The sequence below is a fragment of the Ammodytes marinus genome (assembly GCF_949987685.1).
Source record: "Ammodytes marinus genome assembly, chromosome: 11".
Lineage (NCBI taxonomy): Eukaryota > Metazoa > Chordata > Actinopteri > Uranoscopiformes > Ammodytidae > Ammodytes > Ammodytes marinus.
This window is the reverse complement of record NC_137215.1, coordinates 11472897-11492303: the sequence shown is the minus strand read 5'-3', so window position 1 is coordinate 11492303 and position 19407 is coordinate 11472897. Positions and strand designations below refer to the sequence as shown.

Genomic DNA, 19407 nt, shown 5'->3' with positions numbered 1-19407 from the left:
AGTATTTTTTTTTTATACAGCATGTTTAAATGCGACTTGTGTTATTTTTGGAGATCCTTGAAAAACGATACGTTTGCCTACTCAAAGGACAAATTAATTATGAAACATGTTGATCCGCCATCTTGCTGAGAATTAGCCTAAATAAGAAGAACGATACTGCCACCAGCAACAAGTAAGATTAGCTTAGCAAAGCACAAATACTGTAAACGGGGAAAGCGCTAGCCTAGCTTTGTAGCAACCACAGTAACAACAAGAGTAAGATACAGTGCCCCAACAAGAAATACAACATTACTCCTGTGAAAGCACAACCTGTCGTGTTCACACTTTGCTTTGTGTAGGGATTAAACAAACAGGATGTAACCTGTTAATAAGCCAGATATAGATGTAATAGTGCTGTGGTGGTAGCATCATATATGCAGCTTACAAAAGTCCACAGACATTAGAGTGGCGACTCTTGGAAAGAACAGACTGATGCCAGTTGTTTCTTAAACTGTACAAATTAAATCATTTTTTCCCTTTTAGAGAAAGTTTCTTCATTCCTGCGGCCTTAGCAGTGCAGCCAGCTCTTGTGTTTCAAAGCCTGGCTGAAGCTGGAATTTGAGTTATAATACCAATCATCTTTCTGCCTCACAGGGTTTTAGAGAGTCACAGCTGTCTGTGCTGCAGGACAGCAGCAAAGGTCACTTGTTCCTCTAATTAATGACTTTATTCAGTGTGGGCATCTTTGGTTTCACTCTTTATGCATTTCTGACGACAGAAAAGAGCTTTGTTCACTCCCCAAAACCACAGTGCTGTGAACAATACAATTGTCATTATGCTATTTGAGGCACATTGGTCTTTTAGTATTTTTTAATATATCTGCCTGTGAGACACAAATACATAACAGTGGACTTAATGCACGTTGGCAGCGTGCCAGGAAAAGTTAGGATACGCACTTGGAAAAGAAAAGGAGAACAGTTTCCCTCCATAACAATGGCACACTTTATTGCTCTTTAGCTCACAATGGTGTTCTGTGCAGCTTGTGGTGTTTCTGCAGTATCCTGTTATGGGGAACAATCCAATTCCTCTGACATAGTTACAGATCAGACTGAGAATAACAATCGGCAAATATATCATTCAAGTTATACAGCGGAGCAGCCACCTCCAGGCTATTCTGTTCATAAACAGAATGCCAAAAATGTAGTAGGCTAGAGCCATATCATAAAGAAGTCAGTTTAGTCAATGAGCCAACATGTTACACCGAATTACAGATGTTAAGCTACAAGATGCTTGAAGCCTGCTTTTTCTATCTGATCTGCTGCTGCCGTGGCATGAATATTTCATTCCAGTAAGTCAGCAGCATTGCAGTGGCATATTTCATATTTCTATGCAAACCCCTCGCTCAGACAGAGTAACAGGCATTTGCCTTGATGAATAAGTGATCTCTCTCACTTTCTCCCAAACTCCCCTGCCCCTCTCATATTGTTAGACGGTCAACAACAGACAGACAGTACACACGGCAAAGATGTGGAGAGCAAACAAACAAATGGATAAGTGAGCGCACACACACACACCACTGATTGCCGGCGTGTAGCATTGTGTGCACGTGCCCATGGATGTGTATGTGTGTGACAGAGTGTGTGCGTGTTTGTCTCTCTGGTGCCCTGCCAGAGTCTCAGCCCAGTTCTGCTGAGTGGGCAGAATCTCTGGCAGAGTGTCCCATCGGAGTGACAAGTGCATTTAGAAGAAGCCTGATGGAGTCATTAACGGCAGCGCTGCTCATTAGCAACACACACACACACACACACACACACACACACACACACACAGTAACAACAGCGTCTTCGTCAGGTGAGTACACTGACAATGGATAAATCTATAAAATATGGACAACACCTCACATCTATAGTGAGTAAGCCATAATATCTTTTTAAGAAGAAGCCTGACACGTCCGTTTACAAAAGCAAGCAATCACACACGCACACACACAAGCACGCACACAATCAGACTATATTGATTGGTGAAATAGCAACAAAGCATCCATTATTGATCCTCTTGTCCTTTTAGCGTATTATGAGATTCAAGCAAAGTCGAGTAATCAAGGGCATTACAGCATTCCTGGAAGATCCCGAGCAGAAAACACTAATGAGATTCATCAATAAGCCGCCATTTTCTACAAAGAAAAGGCAACAAAAAAAAATGTTTCTCTCCAATGTAGGCTATAGGAACAAAATGATTATTAAAATACATTCATGGAGGCTAATAAAACCAAAATCACCAGAATACTTATAACATGACAAGAGGTACGGTAATTGTGATGGTATTTCAAGCATGTTTTTCTAAGCTACATTACACCATTATAATCAGCATAAGGCATTACATCACAGCCATCTGAGAGAGAGAGAGAGAGAGAGAGAGAGAGAGAGAGAGAGAGAGAGAGAGAGAGAGAGAGAGAGAGAGAGAGAGAGAGAGAGAGCGAGAGAGAGAGAGAGGCAAATAAGTGGGAAACAGCTTCAAAGGGAACATTATGTTCTCTCTGATTATTAGGCTCAAATGCCAGAGTTTCTTATTTGCATCGACTGAGTCATCCACTGAGAAATCCAGCTTTATGTTGGGCCTGATTCACGGATAGTAGAACTGTGGCCAGACCCAGTGCAAGAATCACTAACACTTAATGGCACCGTGTACATGAGAAACACGCCAGGCAGCAATTCACACACACACACACACACACACACACACACACACACACACACACACACACACACACACACACCCACACACCCACACACACACACACACACACACACCAATGATACTTAAAGCTCCTGAGATACACAGCCAATTACAATCTGAACTGAGGATAAGAAGATGTCAAGAGGTGCTGTGGACTGCAGTTTTGATGTGACTCAATAATCTAAAAGACATTACCAGCTGAGTTATGTGATCCCCGCTACGCTGCCTTTGTTTTTGTCACACTCAGGGAAAACAGGGCTGTTTCTACTGTAGGATTGTAATGCGTTGCCATTATTATTGCCTCTAGCCTTCCCCTACTAGTGTGATTCTCAGCTCATTATATATCGGGAGGAATTCCAACTACACATACTCGTGAATTACTGCAGACAAGACAACACTTGTTAAACCAACCAAAGGACAATAAACATGAGTTGATTTATGGTGGAGACAGAACACAAATACATAAACATTTCCACACAGCAGCCAGGAGAAATTGGAAACACTGCGCGGTACATTTTCAAAATGAGGACATTCTTTAAAAATAAAAATTTTAAATTGTATTTTTATTTTTTTTGCTGGCGCTTACCTAGCTGTGTCCGCTCCCTTTGAACATCCTTGAAGTTGAGTCCACTGGTCAGGGTGCTCTCTCGATAGCGGTGGAGGGCCTCTCTCCTCCCATTGGTGCCCAGCTCTCTGAGCACAGAGGCTTTGAGAGGCTCGGCCTTCAGACAGTGGGTCCATCCTGAGAAGTCTGGTACAGTCCACTTCACCAGGTCCTCCAGCCGCACAATCACCTTCTCAGACACGGCAATTACCTCGTGCTGAAAGAAAAGGAACAGCGTTGCACAATCCCAATTACAATCAGAAGCACATAAAAAAAAGGAGAGTTACATAAATGGAACTGTGCCAAGGTCACCGATCATTTATTCGTGCCCAGTTTCTTTACGGCTACATGCTGGAAACTGTGTTTAAAAGACACATCTGCAGGTAGGCATGATTGGAATTTTAAAATTGGAACATATTTTGCACTGTAAATAATTGCACAAAACAAGACAAAGAAAGGACTAGAAAAACACTAAAACAAACAGAAAATGTAACAATTACAACAACAACGATTGTGCAACTTTTTCAAATTGTGCAAGTGCAACACATTTCAGTTCCTTGAATACATGTTCCCCTTTAACATCAGAACAATTACTGTTTTACATTAGTCCTTGACTCATACTTCTCTCAAATAATATTTTAAAATAAATATATTGTGTGGCATACATTAGCCGATAGAAAGAAACAGTGTTGGAAGTGTTCTATATATTTTTTTAATCACTACAGGAATACTGTATAAGCAAGAACATTTTAAGGTTGTAGTTTGTCAATACAGATACTTTCCTGGTTACACTACTGAATAGTAGTACTATTGTAGTCATCATATACTTTCCTGGTTACACTACTGAATAGTAGTACTATTGTAGTCATCATATAATGTATTGTGTGTTTTTATCATGTAAAACCTTAAGCAGCAAAGTAAAATGAACTATAAGTGTTAAATAAATGAAAAAATGAAAAAACTCCACTACATTTCAATGACCTCAGATTTGTATTAAGTGCAGTATTGTAGTAAATGTACTTAGTTACTTTCCACCACTAGTAAAATATGTATGGCAGTACATGGGTGATCATAATGAGGTTCAAAGAGGAAGCAGGACAAACAACACAGCGTCATTATTTATCAAATAAATTGGTATGTGCGCCGAGCAGCATCACGGCTGTGGATGCACATTAATGTAAGTAAATTATGGCACCATGAATATGGATGATGCGGATGATTGCTGAATTGAATTTATGCCAGCAGTTAAATCAAAGTCAATGAGGACGTGAAGGTTTTTTGGACTTTTTGATTAGCATTTACCGCAGGAAGTCTGGCTCCTGATATTCAGCATATTATGAACGTTGAGATTTGAGGCTTTTCGGATGGCCAGTCACACTCACTGGCTATACGGTTACAGCTTCAAAGTGTAGACAAGTAGAAGAAATAGTTATTTGTTGCAGTGAAAGTGTAATAAATGCTCTTCCTGACATACCATTAAACTAATGTGACACTGTCAGGAAACTATAAATGTAACGCTATAGCATTGATGGGCATGGCTGAGACTGAATAAAGCTGTGCTGCTCTTGTGTACACTTTATTCTGTTCAGTTGGCTCCCTTAATAAGATTTTCTCACTCTCCAGTGTGTGCGTCGACCTTTTTTTTTTCTTCCTACAGTTGATTCAAGCCCTTTTAATATCATACTTGAAGAGAACTACAAGGCCAATGCAGAGGGAAGGAAATGTGTTTCCATTTGAAGGGCTAATGGCTGAAGTGTTTGTTACCAACATAGTGGAGTGGTGCGCTGGAAGATGGCTATTACAGAAACGGGGGGAAATCTGGAGGACAGATGTGTGGCGGCCCGAATCGCAGTCGCAGACACAGAGTGGGTCTCTGATGTTCACCTTGGTTATTTCCAATTTACCAGACATCTGTCTGCCTGGACACGTTTTCCCACAAAGAGCCTGTATAATACTGACATTAAAATAACATTCATTTAATCTATATTGACATGTTTACGTGCTACATGTATGAATGTAGAGGGGGCAATAAAAGCTATACCTATATACGGTCTAATAAAAACCAAAAGAACAACTCTGCAGTAAATCCTTCTGAAGCTTCAAATGTCAAGTTTTTTTTCTTTAAGCTGCAGTTGCCATATTTTAATGGATCATTTCAAAGTGTTCCTGTTATTTTGTCTCTGTATTCAAAAAACAAACACATGACTTTTTCTTTTCAATGTTTCAGATTCTCACCGAGTGCTCTGTCTATACAATTACCCACATTCAGTTCTCACATCTGCAACTACAGGCATATCAAATCCCAACCAGTTGGAGACAGCATTTCCTTATAAAGGAAAAGCCTGCGAGGGATAGCTTGATATAGCTGTGCCTCCCTCACTAAGTAGAAACATCAAACATGGGTTTTCGGTCTTCTTATAATGAGCTGTCTTCGGCTGTCAAATGGTGGCGGGTGGTTGTAACAGGCTTTCCATGCAATGAAAAACTGACTGCTGTTTCTGCCTTTCAGAAAATCAGGCCATTTGAATAATGGAGAGCAACAGTAAATAGCATTCAGCCTGCAGCCAAAAAAAAAACTAAAAAAAAAACGCATTGTTCTGTATCTCTACAGAATTAGCTACTGTACTTTGATGTGATCTGCTGACAGCACATGGAGAAACACAAGCAGGATTTATGTCCATTCCAAACAAAAATGATGCACCGAATGTTCCGCTGCTGATGTATGAGTCAAACAACAATATTTCCAAGTTATTCAATAGCACACCAGAGTACACACATACAGAGCAACAGAAAAGCCTAAAAAACACACAGCCATTCCCACTATATCAATCAGCTGAATGACATGGTGCCTTGTGTGAGTGTCAACAGATCCTGTTTGGGGACTTGTTCAGCTTGAGAGCAAAACACAACAGGTGAGAGCAATCCAGCAGCTGTCAACACAGTCCAGCACATAATCAGTCTATGAACGCAGCTGAAACAGGTTACATCCATTAGCTTTGCCAACTTTTACTCTGGCTGAAGTCTGTGGGCTGTTGTGTAACGCAGCACATACAGTGAGGAAGCTGAATAATGGGCCCGTGGGTTGCATAAGTCATGATATTTGATTGAGAAATGTTACGGCTCATAGTGTAGGGTTAGGAAATGTGTTTTCCATGTAAGGGGGGGGGGGGGGGGGGTTCTGAGAAGAGTCAATCCAGTCAGTTAGTGAGAAATGACCACAAGAACAATGTTACGCCAGTCTGGTTTGTCACTATGAAGACAATCACTATGAAGAATTTTTTTTTAAACAAAAATGAGAAAAAGACTAAACAACAGCTGCAACCAGGGATTGTTTAACTTATTTTATAATCGGTTGAAAAGTGAAAAAGAACCCAAACAGATGCATTCAAATCATGACTTCTTATTGTCCAATTCTCTTGTGATGAATAAACTTATCCATAACAAAAAATAATAATATTAGGAATTTATTGTCAATTGAAAATCAAAACAATCAATTTATTATAGCCCCACATACTATCTTAATGAATGACTTAAAACAATTCATGTTTTAGTCAAATTGGGTAATTTTCCACCAAATCAATTATTCAACTGTTTCGGGAGGAGACATTACTCTTCCCAGATTAATCCTTCCAAGCTGCATTCAGCCACACTGCAGGGGTCCTCAACTAACTACTGCAACAGTTTGGGGTTTCAAATGAGAGCCTAAGAAACTTGCTCTTCTGTAAATGCCGCCCATCCACACACACTGTCCTGTCACGTCGAGTTAGGCAGCTGATAGTTTAGCAGAGCAGCAGACACAGCCAGCAGCCCACTTGATAATATAGGTCAGAGGACTGCAAGCCCACAGCCAAGAGGTGACACTCCACATCAGCAAACATAGCAAAACTGCCTGGTGTCATTTCCAGTGACACTCCCTACACAGATGCATTAAGAGCATTTATACACTTATGAATTCTACAGTAAATGTCTCTAATGTACTACGATAGCTTTACCACCGGGCACATCAATCAATCAACGCACACTCGCACTCACTAACGTCTCACTCTATGATTGACTTAAAAGGAAGGTAACACATTAACAGATAAATGTTACATTCCGTCTCCGTTCTTCTATCAATAATTCATGTTATTACTGCAGCAGCATGATATCTCCAAAAACATTACTGGGAGAATTTATTGCTATGACTGCACATAATGGACTGAGAAGTAGAGGAGGGAAAGAAAGAAAAAAAAAACAGAGTTGTGCTGTGAAACTGTAGATAACTCAGTTCCAGCGACGCGTGACTCTCCGCCAATCCCATTGAAATTATACCCCCCGCTGAAATCCATATCATTCAATTTTATATGGGTGGCGTCGGTGCACTGGTGGCAATAACAGCACATAAGGGACATTCCGACCAATTCAATATTCTGTGATCCAATTAGAAACAATGCACCCTGAAATATTCTATATCACACTGAGAACAATTCCCTGCAACAACAAAAAAAAATCCACGCAACCGTGAGGGAGACATTCCTGACTGTCAGCGTTCTGCGGCCGAGCGTCTCATCGCTCGGACAGGACTTTCAGCTTGGGAGTCAAGGGGTGCACGCTCCCAGTGGGTGGCTGTCTTTCTATACAGTGTAGTGTATACAGCACACACACACACACACACACACACACACACACACACACACACACACACACACACACACACACACACACACACACACACACACACACACACACACACACACACACACACACACACACACACACACACACACACACACACACACACACACACACACACACACACACACACACACACACACACACACACACAGCTCCTGTCATGCTGGGAAGGTTTCAGCCTGCTGCCTCAGAGAGGTCAGTGCTGGAATTCCTGAGGCCAAAGGAGATTAGTAATTGAGTAATGGACATGGTGACATGGACAATGAGGAGACAGAGAGGGAGAGAGAGAGAGAGCAAGAGAAGGAGAGAGGAAGGCGGAGAGAGAGAGGACGAGGGTATGAAACACAATATGAGTTCATTATCTATCTGCCCTCCCTGTGGCTGACCTTGGCTTCAGTGTCCCAAAACAAACTTATCTGGGAATTAAAAAAGGGAGCTTTGGGGAGTAAGCCTGGGACAATTGAATTAGAATAGGTTTTTTTTGTTACTGCCCTTAAGACTAAGAAACGGCTCAAAGTGCAACATTTAAAAAGGTGAGAATTATTGTACATAATGTTCTGCCACTTAATGCATGCAGTGTATTCATATTCATAAAAGATGCTGCAATATCTGCAGGGTTCTGAACTCATCTTTTATTCACTGATTCCATTAGGAGATTGCTCTTACATGAGCTGGGGTGATATATCAACTTAGCATTCTTTGGCGGTATAATGAAAGAGAAAAATAGCAAGATAACAGGAGTTTTCAAAGCCTTCCTGAAAGTGGGTGAGGCATCCATCATGTAAGGTGACACCGCAAAAAAAGCTGCGCCAGCTCCCCTTGAATCACTGATTCTGTGAGCTCTTTTTTTATTTTAGCAAATACACACATGGACGAAAAAAAGAGGGCCTGATGAGTCCACATGCTCCATCTTAGGAAGAAGTAGTTGAGAATGAAAAATATCGGTTGGAATATTGAGCAAGAGGTTCTCGTCTGTGGCTGCATTCTCCTCAAAGGTTATAATAACGATCCACTGTAGCTGGGGGCACTGGAGTCATGCATCAAGGCAAATGTTTGCCTGTTCAAGTGGTTAGTCAATGACAATGTGGGAAAAAACCTGCACTAAAGAGCACCAAAAGGCTCTTGTGTGTTGACAAACCGGGCGCTGCTCTAACATATCATTACTTAAGCGGTAAAGACACAAAACAGTTATGTGAAAAGAATCAGAGGATTGTAAAAGGACGAGAAAGAGGAAATGTTAGTGAGGTTTCTTTTTTATATAGCCTTTGAAGTCCAGGCTATTCCATTTTAAAGGTTTTAAATTACACTATCCTAAAAAGCTGGTAATAATTTACATGCTATTTCAGCAATGGTGAGGAATTCACTGGAGGGCAGTGTTCAGAGTTAATGACTTGTTCTGCGGCAGGAGGAGGCACACGCACGCGTGCACACCGCGCACGCCGTGCACGCCACACAAGCATGCCCCCCCCCCCCCCCAACTCTAAATTCCTGCCATTGTTGTGTGAATGGGGAGATTTGGTATAATGCACAGACAGACTGGCCAAGACAAGGCAGCAGTATAGACGTTTCTAAAAAGATCACTGTAAAAATGTGCCATATCAAATTTACACTCCAGTCATTCAGCAGAACGACCTTATCCATCAAAATGCTGGTCGCATATCTAAGCCACTTACACTTAATTCAACTAGCATCCCAGATGCCTGAATTACCCATTCAGGGTTTTTCCCTTAGGAAAAATCAAAGAAGCAGCAAATGAATACAATCTAATTTCCCTACAAGCTGGCTTTCCAAGCACTGAAACACATGCATGGACTACTGCCATGCACTGAAGAAAAGGCTCTGGATGCATGCCAAAGTGTTTTCCACAGCAATCAATACTGGCCTACTGCTGCAGTCCCCAGCCTGTCACTGTGTGTGTATGTGTGCGAGTATGTGTGTGTGTGTGTGTGTGTGTGTGTGTGTGTGTGTGTGTGCCAAGGCCTTGTCAGCTAGAGGGACAGAATAGAGGAGGTCAGATGAAATCAGAGGTGATGATAATAGCACATTAATATAACATGATCCAGAAATATTCTCTGCGGTTGTGAATTCCCATTAAGATTGCCTTGCTGCATTCGCACTAAAGTGGGATATATAGTGAAAGATAAGCATAAGCAATTAAGCGCCTGAAGCAGAGTTTACAATGAGTGGGTGTTGTGTGGGGTGAGCCGTTATCTACACATGTCGAACAACAACAACCCCTCCGGAAATGTTGGAGTCCAAAAAACAAGAAAGTACATCAGTCGGTCCACGGTGCCACCAGGAGAAGAAGAAATAATGTGTCACTCAATGAGTTTTTAAAAACACATGTGACTGTTTAGTCGGTGGCAGTCTGCAGGCAGACAAATAGAGCAGAGGCCCCAATGGAGGGTTTGTCATAATGGGTGAGCAACTCGACACAAAGCCTGTTTAAAGAGCAAGCGGGGCTCAACTGGTGGGGGTAAACACTGCTTGTCAGGCCCGAGATGGATTGAAAAACAGAGCTTCCTCCACATATGGACTTAATAATTAACTCAACACAAATAGATTAATTAATTTTTGTCCGGTTCTGTTTATCAACTATTGAGCAAACACCGGCGCTGAGAGGCATGGTTTATTCAATGAATCATTATTTCTATTTCCAGCCAGAGCGGGACTGGCTTTAAAGCTGGCTGTGTTTAAAAGGAATTGACCTCCAACCCCTATGACAGAAGAAAAACAAGCACAGTAGGTCATGGGTTGGTTCCTCTTGTCACTGCACAAGCACAGCAACACACCGCAAACACAGCGCAGGAGAGAGCTGCAAGAGCAAACAAATACCTGAGAAATAACCAGGAAATTACATCATACCTCGGCGCTGCCTGAGAACACAAGTGAATCAGTAATCCAATTCCAGTGAGCTTGTCCAATGTAATGCTTTTGTGGGGGGGGGGGGGGGGGTCATAAAAAAAAAGTCCCGCCTTTTGGAATTTTGGAGGATATTGGCTCCAGGATTAAGATAATAGCCAACTGCCAGACATGAGGAGTGATCTCACAAGAGAAAAAGGGGGTGTGAGCGGAGCAACGCTGGCTGTTTACATGTCAAAACCTCAACCGCTGTTTCTGTTTTACGTTGCGTGGGAAAATATGCAAGAGTAACACATCGAATGAGATCTAAGAATAAATGCCATGAGCCTGAATGACACCAAGCTGTGGCTTTTACCTCACATGTGCTGCCGCTGCTCATTTAGTGAGAGAGAATAGCACACTTCCTGAGAACTGTTTTGTTATCAGGTTTATATCTGTATGAGTCACTCGGCTAATTTCCACTCCTGATTCAGCCAGTCCATTACAGATTTACAACTCGGCCGGAAGTCTAAACACACACATTTATCTTTCTTTATATTCTTAATACTAGATTTCCAAAGAAATGTGACTCATGTGAGGTTCACAAACTCCGGACCTAAACATGGACTCCTCTTGTTTACATTTTTAAAAACAAATAATCTTTTCACACGTGCATCGCTCTGGCGCAGAATTCAACAGCCATTGAGTTTCAAATATCATGGCTCTTTGTGAGGCTGGTTTTTAGCCCTAACTTCTGTTTGTTTTTTGGGGAATACTGCTTGCATCTGTAAGCGCTCCTAGCTGACTCATGCAGCGCAGATTAGTGTTATGGGGCAAAGTCAGCGAGATTCTGAATGGGCTCAGTGAAGGTCATAAACTGACTTGAAGTTGTCAGGGCAATTTCCACTGTGTAATATACAGTAAGTCGTCCGGTTTGCTGAGAGCAGGAGGTTTGACAAGCCCTTTAATTGAGGTCAGCCTGCAGGCAACTACATTGCAATTAAAAATAACATCCCCCCCAAAAAAATATTTTTATTATTTCATCAACTGGCTTATTCTATAATCAGACTGCAACTTCAAAGCAAGTGCATTTGTCTCTAGTGTTTGCAGGGTTGTGTGCTGTGATGCAAGTTGCTGCATAATTTATGAAGGGGAAGTTGGCTTTTTATTCCTTATTTTTACTCAAATACAAAAAACTAAACAGAGATTCTATCATTCTACGTTTGGATTTGTGTCCCAGATTCTTTGAGATTTGATTTGCATTGGCAGTGCAGTCCTCCTTGCTAGTTCATTAATGTGATATTTCTCACAGATACAGCCAATGGACTGGAATGTAAGCACTTTGCAATGCAAATAAGTATTTGGGAAAAGGGGCGGAGCTGATGTGTCGTTGCGCAAGTGTGGCCTCAAAATCTGCGATGCATGCACTCAAAGTAATTACTGAATAATTGCAGCGTGTTAAAGGCTAAAGCGAGAGGGTTTCAGCCGAGGATACCCGTTTATACAAGAATCCTGCCACAAAGATGATGGCTTGTCTAAGCAGCAAGCCATAAATAGTCACCTTTTGCATGAAAGGGAAATGTGATAGCCACTCTATTACTCAAGAGGAAAGAATGTAAGTAAACCATCAGCGGAAGAGTCGAGTACAAACACGGCTTTGTCCTTCCCTATAAACAATATAACAGCAGCAAAGAATCATTTCCATCCAGCCGAGGGTTTATCAAAAGCAGAGTTGTAATTAAAGTGCTGTTGTCGCTGACTATCGGGGAGAAAACAACAAACCGTTTGTTTTATAGCCGATGAGATAAACTCACAGTAATGCCATTCACTGTTACGATGTAACCGGATCACAAGCAGCCACATATGGCCACAGTCAATCATAAATATTGCTTGTCTGTGCCAACAACAGCAGCGTAATGTAACACAGAGGCTGCCTCAAAATGCGAGCCGACAATATCGCATTGTTGAGGATGGAAATGTCCACATGGAAAATTATGCAAAGCTTGGAGAGTAGTTAAAACAAAAACGTGTCAGCGCTGGCTTTGCTCTGCCACGCTATATGACTCGCCGTGCCTCTTTCAACATCAGACGGCCGTTGCAAAATATCTAATAACTATCGTAGCGACCGATCTGAGCCGCAGGTTGACCCCATGCATTCATTACCGTTTCGCAATTTCCGCCCATATGTCAGTATTTGACACGCTTTTATCAAGAAATGAAATGACAAGAGCCTAGGCAAAGGATTCTGGCGGATTTTCCCCTTTATAACACAATTAACCCCATAGAGCGCAGCGGCAGCCTTATTGAGCGCAGCTGGACAAGTGCACATTCAGCAGTTGAAACCACAATAGGCAAATAGGCTAAAGTAAAACTAGAGAACAAATACCGCTGTAGGTCAATCCTTTGATGCTCGGATAAACCGATGTCACTATCAACACATGGGTTTATGAATGCCTGCCAACAGAGACTATACACATATCCACTCTAACACTTAATGCAGTAAAGATGCTGTTAAATAATAAAAACAAATCACGCGAACAAGGAAGAACAGGGAGCAAAAACACGAAAAAAAGAGCGATCATTTTCAGACATATTCTCCCACGTCATTAATATTCCTACCTCTCCATGGCTGACTGTCCTTCCCTGGGGAGTATCCTCGGGTAGAAAATAAAGTTTGGAGCTTGATAAAAGTTGCTTGCTTGTTCTTTCTTCCCAGAGCAGCTGAAGCTCCGCTATGCAAATAGGATCCTCCGGTTTACATCTGACGAAGAAAAAGTCTCCGAGGGAAAGAATCCTCGGTTTGCCGTCCCGGTGAAATTTAAAGGCTTTATAGAATATATATGGTCCATGTAAACCGCAAGACGAGCCCACCCACTGTAGAGGGAAAAAACAAATGGGTAAATTAATGAATGGCTTATCAAGTCATTTGGCAAACAAATCGTAGCTAAGTGGACACAAACATTTCAAACATCCCTGCGTAATTACGCACGATCGGGAAATATCAGATTAGGATATCGCAGTTTTCTGCACACAATTAGACGCCTATCATGTAACTATTTTTAGACGTTCAACATATGACACAGATGTGGTCATACTAAATTCAATGTGTCAAAGTTTTGGTGGATTAGGCACGTGAGTACAGTTTACAGTAGGTGTGCGATTAGCGCAATGCGAAAATAAAATAAATCGACGGTTGATAACAAACGTTACCTTCAGTGAGTTCGGCTCCATCTCGACGTTATGAATTGATTAAACTCAACACGCTCTCCAAACTTGCTGGCTTGAATGGATTGCCGCAGGTCCTGCAAGGGACATATTCCTGTATAGTTTAAACCATCGTCTTTCAGTCGGTAAGGAATCGTAAAAATATATATTTGGCTTTAAATGTACTGCAAGTGATATTATGTAAAACTGAGTATTAATTTATTTAAGTAAATATGTGATATTCATTTTCTGCCAAATTTATATAAAGCGTAATCGGTTTTTGGGATGCAATATTAACATATAACTATACAAATATGAAGAATTTTTAATCAACAATGAGTAGTAGTTGTATGTTAAAGTATTAAACATCGTTCGAGAAGAAAATTTGTCAGCAGAAAATGTATTTGTTTTTCATATTCTGTGTTTGTGGGTTTTTCTCAGACTATGTGCCTTCCAGGACTTCCGTAAAAGACGTTCAGTATGAAAGCACATTTCTCACAGTAATGACACTGAGGCGCTTGCTGTGGATGCCTTCAAGAAACAATGTTACATGAAAGTTAATAGGGCTATCAAATGATTCCTCAAAAGGCAATGTGGGGACCCGTGAGGTGCCGGCTTCGCTTTAAGCGGAACTTGCAATGCGTTACTATGGCTCCGGCGCGCAGGCTGGCTCTTAATGCTGAGAAAATAATGGCCTTTATAAATATTTTTGAGGCGAGCATGAAAAGACAAAAAAAATTGGCCGAGTTACAAAGCGGGGCGTCACGAGACAGAATTCACGAGGCGGACCATTATCCAGACATAAATCATCCCAGAACGCTGCGCTGACCTTGTGAAGACAGGGGGTTGCATTTTAACACTTGTTATCGCATTTTCTCAATCGAAGCCTCTTATATAATTATGTTGACAAATATGTATTAGCCTACTATAAACACAGGCGGAGTGCAAGGATATTAGGAGACCAATAAAACACGAGTAATTATTAATTAACAGCTATAATATTTTTCAGCAATAACACAAACTTTTCGTTTTTTATTGTTTTTTTGTAATCTGTGGACTCATTGTCCTCTCTGTCTCCGCTGCTGAATGTGTCAGCTGTATTTTATCGGCTGTCTGGAATTATTCCTGAGTTGAGGATGTACTACCGGCTCAGTCCACAGCGCTGTGCTGTTTCTCCACCGTCGTCCACCCTTTGCCCTGCATTTATCGACTACTCATCACAGAGCATGCAACCCAACAGCGACATAGGCCTCCTTCTGACATCGGCTATTTCAAGTACAGTATTACGCAATGCGCTTTTTTTCTCCCTTGAATTGAGCAAAGTAAAGTAAATAGGCGCATTGATTCACATCCAGTAAAGTATTTTCCCTTTCTGCCGAAGGGACATGTTTGCATACTCTAGTTCTGATGCTGCTCAGAATTAGTTATCGTAAGTAAATAGGCTACATGGGCTGATTATAAATAACAGGGTCATTGTTATAGGCCTACACTGAATAAGGGGGGAGGTTTGTTCTGTTGTAAGGTGATATATTTATTTATACTCAAATTCCCACTTTCATCACCTGCAATAGGCTACAACAAAACAACATATTATAGACACTGTTTGTAGTCTCGCAAAGCCAGACCAAACTACAGCAAGTAAAGTGTTTGAGACACTTCATAGTTTTGCTGTCCTTCTGTTATACGGATTTATTGTTTGTGTGAAATTAGTAAAGCTATGCAGGTGAAGTGAACGATATCGTTAATATGTGTTAAATCGCTCTACATGATCACTTATAGTGTGCGCGCTTCATAACAGTTCTCTATCACCCGCTCTCCATGTAATTGGCTAATACACTTTTCGGGTATCCCACAACCTGATACCCAATCAAAAGAGAGAATGCTACAAACCAGCATGCTACATCTCACTGCCAGTGCACGCGCAGAGAGCGACAGAGGGGTGATTGTTTATGCGCCTATAATGGCGGAGCAGGTACAAATCCTTCCCAATGTCTGTTTTGATGGTTTTAATCATATTTTATCGCACTTATGGGTCTGAGATGATGCTAGATAACTCGCTGCTTGAAGACCACAGTGCATTATGTGGTGACGTAGGGACGAGGGAGGGGACTGCTAACTGCAGTCACTGACTGGAAGTTAGTTAAAAGTACCATTTCGCTTACTGAACCTTTAACACAATTCTTACCAATGTAAATTGTGAACCTAACGCGTACAGTATGCTAGTACAATAATACAACGGAATAAAACATAGCAATTAATTTGCATAGACTGCATCAACATAATGGCATGGTCACGTTCATACTACGCAGTCACCTTGTGTGTCTCGGTTAGCTTAGCCTCATTAGCTCCCGTCAGCTAACCAGTGGCCAACATTTAACAAACTAGGGGGACGTAACTTTTAACGAATGAGAAAACACAAAATCACGTCACTGTACAAATGAAAATATTAACGTAAATATACTGCTTATTATGTACTATGCTTACCTGCAATACAAGGAAACATTAGACACAGAGTGGCAATCTTCATAGTTTTGCTGTAGATTTCTTGTTTGTGTAATCGTAACTACAGCGGCAGCGCACGTCGCTCACATATCTCAGCCACTATCGCCATCTACTGGCGGAAAATGATATAGCACTAAATGTTTCCGTTGATTGCAGGCGAGTTATCCAAATGAAAAGGTAAGGTTACAGAAATCTAATAAATAAAAAGGCTAAAAATAATACCAAACTAGAAAAAATACTAAAAGGGTAAAAAACGGTGTATATTAGGCTAGACTATAAACAACAAATGACCAAGGAGCCACATCTTCAAAGCTCATAATGATTTTCAATCCTAAATCAATAGTGTTCAACAGAACTTGGCCTATATAATATCAAACCAGTTCAGATTTTTTGTTATCCCAGTTGTTCCATCAGTGCATCTCTCCACTGCCCGCTATTCAAAGCAGTGGAACATAATCTATTAAAACTAAAATAGCTGAGGCAACGTTCTGTGACACTCAGATATTTTAAGTACCAGTTTTAATGCTTCGCTCTGGAGTAAAAGGTGGATTACACAGAGGCTCATTGTCTTACATGCGGCTGCAGCAGTGTTGGGATCCTGCAGTGAATCTGATATAAACCCCGGCTCTTTAGTGTTATCTTTCCCAATTTCTCTACCAACCATTTCTGTGGCTGAATCAATGGGGCTGCATTGTTAATGGCAGCCACTATAATGAAGTCCTTGGTTAATCAATGGCACCACTCGAGCTCTTATCTGGCAATTGCAAGTGTTTGCTTGTCAACAGCGCGAGGGCAAGTGTTTGCTTGTCAACAGCATGAGGGCCCAGCAGCCACTGCAACATTGTGATGTAGATATTGACGTGAACGGAGCCTTATGGTGAGACATCTTTATTGAGAAAACATCAGACGTCTGTGTATAGGGATGGAGAGAGCAAGAGAGAGAGGCTGCACATGCTACACAATACACATGTTGAGTATAAAAATCTAAATTTACCATCTCCTTTGCTACTTTTTATCTTAACATATTGTTTTGGTTGGATATGATATAACAAAGGTAATCAATAAGATATCATTATATGGTTTAGCCTCAGTGGCACATGGAAAGAGTGAATTAATGGACACAAATGAAAGGAATACTTGCTCTACATTATTCTGTAGACAAATAAGCTGCTTAAGAAATATACCATAAAGCCACATTAAACAGCTTAACATTAAATTCTTGCAGACTGGTAAGAATTAAATTGCTCTATAGTTGTACAACTGATAAACGGCAGCTCATATCTCCTTTAGTAAATCTGAAAGTACAACCCTTTAAAAGTGAAGTGAGCGGTTTATTTGTGTTAATATATGTGTTATATCACTCCATATTCTTACAGCAATCACTTCAACAGAGTGCGGACGTCATATCACAGGTCTCCAAGTCATTCTGATTTACAGTAATAGCCCAATTAAAATGTTGTAGTATCCCAATTTTTTTATCCAATCAGGAGAGAGAATGCTACAAACCGTCACTCGTCTCACTCATATATACTATATACACTCCATGGTCTCACTGCCGGTGCACGCCAGAGCAACAGATGAGTGAATGTGTATGCGCCTGCAATGGCGGAGCAGGTAAAAATCCTTCCCAATGTCTGTTTTGATGGTTTTTATCATGTTTATCCAGTTTTATCACACTTATGGATCCGAAATTATGCTAGATAACTTGCTGCTTGAAGACCGCAATGCATTAATGTGGTGACGTAGGGACGAGCGAGGGGACTGCTAACTGCAGTAACTGACAGGAAGTCAGCTAAAAGAACCATTCCGCTTACAGCTCCTTTAAGTCTAGCTTCACATGTGGGCTAACCCTAACCCTTTTGCAGTCACTGCTCGCAAGTTTGTTCTCTCTGACACTGAACGGGGCTTACCCCTACTGTGTGTTGACTACATGAGTGAGCAAAGGAGCCACAAATAAATATTCACAAATGACTGCACTATAAAGGCCTTACTATGGGTTTGAAAAACCCTGGATAAATATGTTTCAAGCAGATGCTTAAACTGTAATATTTGTTGCCTATAGCAGAAAACATACAATGAGTGGATAAGTGGTAAAACCTTTCTTTTTCTCAGCCCAGGTGTTCCACATTCAACATAATGAGACAGCCTCAGCAGGGAGCCACAAAAGTGGTTGGAAAGTCACCTCAAAATAGAAAGCTGGAGGTTACAGTTTCAACCACAGCAAAGCAATTCAAAATCCATTAAAATAGCTACATAATTCTGACCATATGTTTACATGCCTTAATGATGAGTATGAATTTAAGTTAGAATGGCTTTAAATAATATTGACAGTTTAACCACCACAGGGATACAGATAGAAAAATCATCAGAGACACATTCAAATCAATCATTTGATGGTCCCACCCAGAAGAAAGTAATGGGATCAGCAAGTATTCCCTATGTTGACGCAACCTGTGGGCAGAAGCTGCATAGCTACCAATGTTCAGATTAGCAACGTCCACATGAGCTATTGTGCCTAAAGCCATAGTGCGTAACTTATTCATATAAATGAATGCTGATAATCAGCTCCATATAACTCTCTGTATTTCTCATTATGGCACCATTCAAAAATAGTGTCACCCCCTGACGCTATTGCAGGAGCTCAGAAAAACCGAAGATGTTCCCAAAAAATTCTTCAGTTGTTGAGTCGTCTGCCAAGAAAAGACCTGGACGTGCAACAGAAGGTATAAAATCTATGTGTGATCATAAAAGGCGTACCTTATGTAGATGAATATATTGTTGTAATTACTCAAAATTCCTCACGGGGGCAACAGAAGTTACGCACAATAGCTTTAAGGTACGTTAAGGTACTTTTCATTCACTACATT

General features: G+C 41.0%; 1 protein-coding gene across 1 annotated transcript in view; it reads right to left on the bottom strand.

Moving 5' to 3' along the window:
* Nucleotides 1–14082, bottom strand: part of arid5b (AT-rich interaction domain 5B) — a 79340-nt gene extending 65258 nt beyond the window's left edge. The window contains exons 1-3 of the mRNA XM_080036897.1: nt 14045–14082; nt 13454–13708; nt 3302–3536 (exon numbers count right to left, since the gene is read on the bottom strand). Of these exons, the coding sequence (XP_079893023.1) occupies nt 3302–3536; nt 13454–13708; nt 14045–14065 (511 nt within the window). The 5' untranslated portion in view covers nt 14066–14082. The remainder of the gene's footprint in view (nt 1–3301; nt 3537–13453; nt 13709–14044) is intronic.
* Between the last annotated feature and the right edge of the window lie 5325 nt (nt 14083–19407).